General features: G+C 36.8%; 1 protein-coding gene across 2 annotated transcripts in view; it reads right to left on the reverse strand.

The window, feature by feature from the left end:
• The window catches only part of ANO3 (anoctamin 3), a 204,131-nt gene extending 200,311 nt beyond the window's left edge, over window positions 1-3,820 (reverse strand). For both annotated transcript variants that reach the window (XM_075755329.1, XM_075755328.1), the window contains exon 1: window positions 3,307-3,820. In XM_075755329.1, the coding sequence (XP_075611444.1) occupies window positions 3,307-3,460 (154 nt within the window). In that variant the 5' untranslated portion in view covers window positions 3,461-3,820. The remainder of the gene's footprint in view (window positions 1-3,306) is intronic.
• Between the last annotated feature and the right edge of the window lie 7,399 nt (window positions 3,821-11,219).

Here is an 11,219-nt window from a genome sequence, read left to right on the forward strand (position 1 = left end):
TTAAAAATTCTTTGCAGAATAAGTAGCATATAAATCAAAATAAGCGTTATTTTCTTAAAGATAGCTCGGCGTCTCTAAAAACCCATCAACTCCACGTTATCCACTGTGTCTACAAGTATCACTGCTCCATTCAATCTTTCACTCAGAGTCCAGGTAACCCGAGTGCTGTGGAAACCAACATTGGTCATCAATGTGCTCGTGGAGCATTCGCCAACCGAACTTGGTCACACATTTCAGAATTTCATATTTTGAAAAAATTCTCAGAGTTACACTGCAAGTGATAAACTCCCAAAGATCCTAATAACACTCGGTATGGAAAAAGTATGACTTCTATACACAGAATGTTAATTTCACAAAAATTGTTGTTCTTATTCTAGTATTATTACTCTCTGCAATGTATTATCGTATATCTGCGGATCTCAAATATGCCTCAGGATTGGTACTTGCATCAGAATTGAAAATGGAGTGACATGCAGAAAGTTAAGCTTATTAATAACAAAATTATTTCTTATTTAACAAGAGAGATGTGGGAAAGTAATTTAACATTTATATCCCATTGCAATGGGTTTGGTTAAAGCAGGTTCAAAAAAATATAGTTAATATTTTCCTGTCCCAACAACTCTGAACAGACATCAGGTCTTCTAATTACATTTCCATTTTCCATTCCAAGAACATCAGACTGAATTTCAGTGTATCACTTAACTTTGTCAGAGTATTCACTTCACTGTATTTGCACTGTTAGGTGTTATGTTTAAAATTAACACATCACTACTACAAGAAAAAAAGATGTTCTTAAGTGATAATCTCTCTATATTGAATTATCTGTTTTATATACAAAATATCATAGCACAAGCATGGCACAATTTTAAACAATAAAACCCTCATAACAACTGAATATGCGGACAGCAGATTGAACAGAAGAAAAAGGACACGTTCTTTTCTGTTGCTGCTTTTTTGTAGGTTCACACTGACTATTTATGTTCTCATATCTTATGTACCTTATACAACCATTTGTTGATTTGAGTTATTTTAAAGGAGAGATCTTTAAATTCTCTTTAAAACACATTGAAAAAAATTGACAAGAGCATTGAGCCTAAACGTAAGATTCCCAAGGCTGCAACCGTAGAGGGTGGAGTCCTGTGGGGCAGAGAATCCAACACTAACAAACCTCAGTGCAGCACCCTGATGTATGATGCTGATTTCATTGAAGATTTTCATACTATTAATGCTATCTGAGAAAAACAAAACCATAACTAAATTCTAAGAGCAAAATTTCAGTTGCTTCCCATAGCCCGAAGTTTTCATTTTGCCTATGAAAGATCATTGTTGGGAAATAGTCTAATCATGAAGAAATAGGGTCTGTCATTTCAGTATAAGCAAAAGCTGTTTATTTTTATCAATAGCCATGGCTGAGCAAGTAGAAGTTCCTTTTGGAAAATAACATGTGGAAGCCAAATAGGACTTGTTTACACTGTTCCATTCAGACTTCAGCCAACACAACACTGGAAACCACAAAGGGCTTGCTTACTTTAAACCCTAGTAAAATAAATACATGACAGAAAATTTTAGAAGGCAAAATATGAGATTGCATTTGCTATAAGTCATTGTTCATAAAATCCCAAAATACTAAGACAATATATCAACTTTATTTTTATTTTTTTTTAATTCTATCCATCATGCCAACACACAAACCAAGAAATCTTCAAACTCTGAAAACACATTTGTCAGAGATACTTGCTAGAACTGTTCCTGCTTTAGGAATAGTAAACAGCGTTTGCAACAAATATTTGCAAGACAATTATTTTAAAAAGAAAATAATTATCTTTCCAAATGGAAGAATCCCAACAAGGAGATTTGATTTTTTTAGTGTCTCTTTCCTGCAGAACTCTGAATGGTATAGTTCCACAAACAATATGCTGCTCATACTGAAAATTCATTTTACTCTTGATCGACTGGGTAGGCTAGAACAGATTACTTTGATGCTTAGGGAACACAGCAAAGTAGATCAGGTAGCACAGGCATAAATTCTTTAGTGGCACTTCTTTAGTGTAAAAGAGGTCATTTTGATGTCGTGTTATAGGATCCCAGGAGAACAGACACTTGTTTCCTGACCTTGCAAAAACTTGCTAACATACAAGATAAACTTTCAAAAGTACATCTACTGAGAAAATTCTGTTTTACAAAATTTAGTGAAGGCTTTACAGGAAGCAAAGTTAGCAAATCGCTATTAAGGAAAGCACAAGTTATCTGGTTTTCTTGCAAAATAACAGATAGTGTGACATTCCAACCATTTGACCATTTTAATGTGTAAGAACTGAATTTATAAGTAAAAAAGTTCCAAAAGTTTGTTGCAGAGTTAAAAATATCAAAGATTTATTTACGTATTCACCGACTTCAGCCAAGTGAAAGTTGCAATCTTCCACTACAGGTTGGTTGTCCTGGCACAAGATAAAGTGTCACATTCAGATATTCTCCATTTCTCTTGTCTGTACTTTGTTCCGGGGGTCATAAGCAAGTGAAAACATGATCAAAATCGAATTATCCTTTGGGAGTTGTGTGAGTTAAGACACATATATAGTTCACAAGAAATCAGAGTAGTCATTCCTAAAAGGTATTTTCTAGGTGAATGACCATCCAGTACTTTAGAAGGTGCTAACTGATATTATTCCATTGATTAAATGCAGCTGCCAGGGTAGTTACATTCTGTATTTTTTGTAAGTATGAATTTTCAGAGAAACTAAAGTTTCACAATGCTTATTTAATTGACATTTTTGGGGACCTGTTCTGGCTATACATAACACCTGCCACAAAATTAAAACAATAAGCCACAGTGGTCAAAAAAATCTCACAACTTCTGCAGTTCTTCCTTTACAAGCCCTGATACGATAAAAAATACTATAGAAAAGCAGAATAGGAGCCACAGCACTAAACACTAGAGAGCACACCTTATACACACACTTGCAAAGTCGAATACCAGAGCAGCTGCTGGGATTGCTCTGAACTTACACAAAAACTATGTCACCTCCTATGGAAAGCTCATCTTTCAGGGAATGCAAAGGTAACAGTCTCTTGGGCTCTTCTTCCAGCAGTACTCTATATGCTACTGTGCTCAGGAGACACTAAATTTTTTTTTTGAGACATATGTTCTACCCTTTATCTAAATTAAAAGTTACTTCATATATTGCATGCATGTGACAGTAAAGAATCCCATGCGTTCCTTATTGGGTCTTACAGTTTACTTGGAACACGTTACATGAATAAAAAGATACATATTTGAGGAAATAGTTTGTATAAATGCATGCTTACCAGCTGGTGCAGAATGCGAGCAGTGAAGTTGAAAACCGTGATAATCGGCACATGATTCACTGAATTTGCCTTCCTTAAAACCTGACTTGGAATCCTTTTTGGTCTCAATCTCATCTGAAGAAAGCTTATGCAGTTCAATTATCACAGCTGACATTGTAAGATAGTCTCAGTATAACTCAAAATAAAAACAAAGCTGAAGAAGCCACTTGAAGTTCAGCTTCCCCAAACTTGCGGTCTGGGAAAAAATAACTTCCTATCACAAAAAAAAAAAAAAAAAATCCTCAAACTGTAACAGTGCAAAATGTTTTTAAGTCAATGACTGAGAAACTGCACTTCCATGAAGCTGTTCTTCCAGCTCTGCAGCATTTGCTAAATATTGCAGCTCTTGTCTAAGGTAGAAAAGTACAACTTTAAAAAGTTCTTCTGTTCTCGTATAACAACAGTATTATGGCATTTCTGTGTAACTGCTACAAAAATAGCAAGGATAAGTGGAGACATCTGTATGTCTGCTAAGTTGTGGACTTACTAACTTTGTTTTAAGAGTCTAATTCACATTTTGTTACCCTCTGGTCCAGCTGGGAGGGGCTAAGCAATACCAATGGAAACAAGTGCATCCCGCACGCCAGCCCAGCAGCCAGCCTGGCAGCTGCAGCCTGGAAGCTACTCATGCCACAGTCCGGTTTCCTCGGTGAACACTCAGGTCTTTGTCTGGGCTGTGTGCAGCAAGATAAATGACCACAGGCTGCATCATTCCTTGAAAACAAAATAAGAACTGGAGAGCCATTTCATAGAGCCTCGAGTCTAAAAAGTTTCTTTCTAGGGAAACCAGTGCTAGTAATATCACAAGGAAAGTGTTTTAATCTTTTAAACTTTTTAAATTATTATTATTTTCCTTTCTTTAGATGCAAGTAAACCTCCACAGAACTCAAGACAAGAAAAGGATCCGTTTCTTTCCAGGCTCTGTCCCACATAAGCAGTGCCAAGAGAGGCACCCACTGGCCATGGTGGGAAACTACACGGCCACGAGTGATGCTCGGGGGAGTCACCCTGGGTTGGGAGGCCTTTAAGTGCACTGCCAACTCCGAATTTCCCTTAAAAACAGCAGAGCTGGTAAAGCATGAGTTGTCATTTACAAAAACGTATCACACGAGTTTTCAGTAGGAAAAATGCCAAGCCTTAGCCAGAGAAAATGCGATATAGTGATAGGGAGCTAATAGCTGACAAATCACCTTAGCTTTTCTTTGCTCAGGGGGAGAGAGTAGTAAATCATACAAGAAAAATCTATGTAGCCACACAGCTTTTACTAAACAGTCCCTTGCCCTGCAAGAACAGGACAAATCCAAAATGTCTCAACTCAGCTTGATAGAAGTGAATTTTCAGGGCTGCCCCTGCTAACGAGAGTCAGGTTTAAACCGAGCTGCTGATGGTACCCTCAATGATCTCTACACAAGCAGGGAGCAGCAGGTGGAGCTCCCACGTGCTTGCACAGAAACATAGCCTAAACCAGGGCCCAGCTGCTAAAAAAATAGATTAAAAATAAATTAAAAAAAAATAAATCAATGTACCAGTGGCATACTTCCCTAAGTTAAGGGACTTTGTACGAGGAAATTTCAGACAGGTTACGATCAAAGCAAGGAACCCAAGTGGGGTAACGAGGCTAATACTAATAAGTAGAGCAACATGGAAAGGGAACTGAAAAAAAAAAAAATCACAAGGGAAGCTTTCCAGGGAAGCCAGAAATAATACATGGCAGTTGTCTGTTTTTCATTTCACTTCAAATTAATGCACATCAGGGGTAGGAAAAAGACAGCTTGGTGAAAGTGTCACAACACTTAGCAAAACTTTAGAAATGGTTATATAACAGGGAAAACAAGCAAACAAGCATTACATAGTTTGGAAGGCAAATTCAGCATGGCTCACACCAAGAAAAAGAAAGGAAAACACGGCACCACAGACTTGCATTGCATCCTCTTTTTAATAGCCCTCTATTTCAGTTCCTCTTTTAAATATGTAAAGTCAAGCTATGCCATTATTGCTGGCTGAAGTAATCTGATTTTGTCATCTGAAACTTTCCCCAAATGACAGTGCCGGCTGCTAAATTGGTTGGAAATTTTCCAGGAGGTAACAGTCCTATCAATATATCCCAAACAAAATCCATAGCTGAAATTGCACTTCCCGATTCATAAATATGCAAAAGATTTATGTTACATAGAGTTGTTACTCATTTAAGTCCAGTATATCAAGACTTCTAAAGAAAGCAAAAGATAATCCTCTAATGACAAAGCATCACAAATGCCCAGAGGGAGAATCATTCTTCCGTTCAGCATCCTAAGAAGTTTACACTATCCTTAACTGGGTACCGGTAACTTTTCCTGATACATGAGCAATTTCTGAAGGTTTTAGGTTTCTCCAGTGACATTAATCTCAATGTGATTTAATTTAAAAATGAAGTGTCTCATTAGTATTGCTGCTGCTAAGTTTCCCATGTAACTCTGAATATGTAAATCAGTCAAGGTCATATTAAGTCTTTAGCAATCTGTGACTATTTCTTCATTTTTTCCAAGGGTTTTGGGTTTTTTTACTCCTTGATTTCATGCATTTATGCATATGACAAAAGGAAAGGCACTGTTCCTTGGCCGTTTAGACAATCCCCAAACTGTTCAATTCTCTACACACATTATGTAGTGTATGCAAAACCCCTGAAATACCAACTAACTCTGCTGGAGGGTAAGGGTCATCCTTTAACACAGAGAAGATGACAACATGTTGCAAAGAATTATTTTTAATTTCCAGCTCTGTGGAAAGCAATTTCCTAATGGTGAAATATGACAATCCATACTTTTTGTTAGTGCAGAAGAGCTGAAAGGCAGCAAACGCCTTTAGACCTTTCCCTCATGCTAAAGCAAACCAGAGGTGCAAAGCCCAACACTGCATCTGCTTTCATCTTGCAGAGCTAAGCCATCCCACGAGCAGCTCAAGCCCCGTTTCATTTGGCACCTCTGCTTTCCTTTGTGTCCTTTTCCCTCTTCTCACAAAGTAGATGTCAAAACTGGGAACCTGAGCTATTTTGTGGTTTTAATACCTTTTTATTTGTCAAGTGGTTTTGAGGTTTTCTGTTTCTTCCTCCCTGCTCTATCAAAGACTGTCATTTTTGGCAAGATATCTGGATGGTATTTTTGTAAGTATCATGGGAACATAAGTCATTTTCAGAACTTTATTTAGGTGCCTAAAGACACATATAGAGGTACCGAACCAAACCAAAAGCACCAGAACCTGCTATTCATCCAAACTCTGAACTATTTGACTACTGTTATAAAGCTGCCCTGTAAACAATATTTACTTTCAATAAATCAGGTCATTAAACACTTATGCACAGTTTTTAACGATTTTTCAATTCCCATGCTTCTAAATATCTACCATATTTGAAAATATGGCTACACCCCCAAAATGTCAGTATTTGCATGTTGTGAAGTGTTCCTGAAAGTAGCGTTTATACCACTGACAATTTTTTTTAGAGATAATAAAAGATTCTAAGCCTTTCAGCTTTTATGACACCAAACTAAGTTAAATTTAATTCACAGAGTCCAGTTATAAATACTTTTTCCACAAAAAGAAAAAAAATAAAAGAGCTTGGTGTCAAACTGAATTTTCCAACTTGTATGAAAAAGTACAATCTCATTTGCAGGGTTTGTTGGGGGGATTTGTGGGTTTTCTTTAATACAAAAGAAGAGATTGTTTATACCGTAAGTGTTAATATAATTTTCGCTTTGTCCAACACATCAGTGTCTAGGTATTCATGTAATGGAAGACCCAAACTTAATGACCGCCTCTGCTTGGACTGAGTTGTGTCCATTCCCACGGAATGCTCTAAAATACTCCAGTCTTGTTGGGGAATGGACATGGTACACTGAACCTCTCTTGTCATAACCCTTTGAACTACAGATAAACAAACTTTGAAAACAATAAAGGTGCAAGAGAGAGTACCTTCCCAGAACAGGGCTGAAAAATCACACAGAATTACATTTATTTTATTTTGCTGTGATGCAATTAGTATTTGTTAATGTTACAAGGTGGGAGTGCTCTAACAGTTAAGAGTATGGGAAATAGCCTACAGATTTTGTTGCATGGCATCTGCTCAGAGGTGCAGTATCTTCATTTGAACACATATTCATCACCGGGTGGGGGGAGTAAATATAGATGTAGGATCTCTCACCTCTCATAACTGTTAATCATAACTGACTATATTTTTCAGCACACAAACTCTACTCGATTAGCAATTTGCAAGGCCTTAGCAGTGAGGACAAACTCAATTAGGTTCAACAGACAAAAGAGTAGAGGCTTCAGTGCACTCAAAGGTAAGAATTGGATCTGGCCGCACGTTTTCAGGAAGGAAGAAACAAGGTGCGCGAGAGAAACATTAAGATATGCATTTATTGATAAGTTCCATGAATTTCTGTCTCATTCCTAGGCATGGCTGTTGACACAACCTGGAATTGTGAAAAGGAGAAGGAGAAAAAAACAACTTCTGAACTCGTACCAAAAAACCCCCAAACAGATGAAGTATAAAAAAGGTCAAGCCCTTGCTCCTCATTTAGATACCTCTCATCCTCATCAACGGTTTCAGTCACACAGATAATAATGACTCACCACACCAAGGGTCAGATTGAATTTCTGGATCCTTCACTCTGCACAGGAAAAAAAAAAAAAAAACAAAAACAAACCTGACCCAAAATGTCTTTGCCTGGTTGTCTCCTTCCCAGAGCTCTTGCTAAGAGCTTCAAGAGAGGCCAAAAGCTGAGTGGAAATAGCTAAGGGAGACAGACACAGAAGTAGCTGACCTACAACAAACTTACTGAAGAAACTGTAACCCAGGGTGAACCTAACTGGACTTTATGAAGTCTGCTAGCCTTGCATGAATAGGTTCCCCACACAATTGACAAGATTTCACGTATAGCAAGGGTTATGCAAGAGTTTTTCCGGGGTTGTTGTTTCATAGCAGTTAAAGCCAGCTGTTACTGGTTGGCTATCTAAACCAGGATTTTCCTGAACATCCAACTACCCAATGGAGCTCCAACAGTAATTAGAATGTTTGTCCTTTCTTAGTCAGTAAAACAGTGACCATTTCAGAAAAGTACAGGTCAAAGGGTATTTCCTTCTTTCACACAGAGAAATCTACCCATCACATTGATTTACTTTACGCTCCAAGTCTAATTAGCATATACCAGCTTAGAAAGGCTATCTAAATAATTGCTTACCATGTAAAAACATAGGATTTCCTTGCTCCACAGCAAAACACTGGTTCTCTAGAAAAATGCCCAAGGCACATCAGAACATCTGTGATTTCAAAAACATTGGTATTATTCTGCAAGCAAGAAGTAAAAAAACCATACTGAACTTCAATGCATAGAGAAGAAATTTGATTTACACACAAGAAATGAACAATTCCTGTCTTACCTAATAGGAAGAGAGAGACCATATTATGCTGTAATAAACCAAGATAGTTTTTAAATAGCAAAAAAATGTTTATACTCTGGCACGCCTTTTGATCATGTCTTTTATAGTAATTGACGAGTTACCCATTTAGATTTAAACAGCAGTTATTCATACTATACAAAGAGGTCGGGAAGAAAATGCCATCTGTCTTCTGTAAGCAACCCAGGAACACCTCAGACTGCCTGCTAAATCAATGCAGGCACAACTGGAATTTTATTATTTTACTATATAATCCCTATCATTTTTGAGCTGGTAGAAAAGTGAGGTAATTTTGTCTACATTCTGCTGATGAATTAACCCACGTCAGTATGTTTTGCAAATAGCTTTCTCAGCACTATCGAATAGTCAATCTTGAAAACAATTTTATACCTTTCATTTTTTTATTTAGTGTTGTTGGGAGGAAATACTTTGTAATTTTGAATAAACTGTCCCATAACAATTTAAAATTTCCTTTAGAATTTACTGCAAATTGGTCCCTTTTTTAACATTACTTGTAGGATTCAATGAAGCCTTACCCTAAAATAAAACAGTGAAAATCATTCTCCCTAGGGAAAAAACCAAAACAATCAAGTAACCAGTAAGCACACCCTAGCGAACTTTGCCAGGTGAAACAGGAAATTAATTTGGGAAATTCAATTGATAGATACAGACTTAATGAGCTGCAGTCCAAAAATCTGAAATCTTTAGACTTCCTACTTGTATGAATACATTATCTAAAGGTAATTTAAATCAAACTAACTTTTCTATACAGATATCTTACCAAAATATGCATATTAAACACACACAAACCAGAACATGCTCTGTCAGTACAGTGCGAAGAAACATAGCTTATATTCCTGAATCTTTAAAACATCTATTTTGGCTTTGGAATCTGCTGCTGCCATTTATTTTGTCCCCCAAGTAACATCTATACTTTTCAATTTTTTTTTTTTTTTTTAATGTGCTGAATCCATACAGCACAATAGATTAGCAGTTTGTTAATAAGTGAGATTTAACATTAGGTGCTTGACATGACAGAACTACTGATAAGAGATTAACCACTTCATATTATTATTTTATTCAAAAGAAATACATTCCATTAATTATTTTTTTTCAGAAGGGCAAGAGGGCACCACTGCTTAAGACCCACATCAGAAAGCTAAATGTATGCACAGAACTCTCTCTTACTCAGCAATACTTTTCTGATAAGTATTTTTCAGGGCTATCTGGAAAAAAAAAAAATATTTTTCCAAAACCAGGAACACGAGAAAGGCAGCCCATAATCACCAGCTCTCCCTGTATAGATAGATGAATTCACTGTGATATCAGATACTGTTTCTCTAATGTACTCGAAGGCTTTCGCTTCGTTAGGCATAAAGTCCATTGGCAGTTGCTAACATATAATAAAATCTTGATGTGGTTAAGCAACGTGCTGTTTCTGCCAATAACACGTTGCTCGTACCCTAAAGCAAAAGCTAGAAAGCCAATAGTAAAGGCAAAAGGTCTTGCCCAATTAAGGAAGACAGTTCCTCTTCCAGTCATTCCCTAACCACCTAACAAGGTGATTTTTTAACTTTACAGCACATTACAGGTACGTGGAGAAAGCTGTTGTAATCACCCTTACTTAGAGATGAAGAAATGAAAGAGAAAAAGATTAACCCCAAGGAAACCAGTGGCAAAGCCCAAGTCCAAAATGCATCTTAATTACAAGGCAATTAATTCTCTCAAATTTCCTCTACAATGCTTGACAGAATAACTCCTTAGAGACTTACACGTGTGGTTTTTTTCCCAGTAATGATCTACTTCAACATAGATTCTAATAAAACTAAGTTTAAACTCAATGCATGATTATAATTATTAAATTCAGCTAAAATAATTTAAAAGTGGATTTGGAAATTTAAATACCATTAAAGATATTGATGTGTACAGTGAAGTGCTTTGGAGTTTGAAAGTTTGAACTATCACAGAGGTGTCTCAGTCACACTAATGTCAGACTAACACACATGTAATCCAACCCAACCTCTCCAGTGATTTAATCCGTCTAAGCAATTCAGTTATTTACAGACAGAAATGTAGATGTGGGGCAGGTTCACCAAGACTAATCTGTCACATTTCAAATCACACTGACAATGAAACCGAGACGTCATTAAATATGGAAAAGTTCTACCTGTTTCGCATTTCAAAGAAATTTCAAGATAGAAGGGTCAAATCAGTCACCCGGATTCACATTTATTCATACATACAAAGGTGGCAAAAGCTCCAAGGATAAGCAATAGAGTTTTCATGAATTTCAAGTTTTCTACCAGTCTGGATTTTAACAGTTCTGGGCAGGAGAACTTTTGTTAGGACACCTATATGTGCATCTCAAAAACTAGAAGCTTGGCTAGTATAAAAAGTGCTCCAATGAAAAAGGATAAAATGAATTTTTACCTGAAGCCGCC

Source organism: Balearica regulorum, chromosome 5, assembly GCF_011004875.1.
Source record: "Balearica regulorum gibbericeps isolate bBalReg1 chromosome 5, bBalReg1.pri, whole genome shotgun sequence".
Classification (NCBI taxonomy): Eukaryota; Metazoa; Chordata; class Aves; order Gruiformes; family Gruidae; genus Balearica; species Balearica regulorum.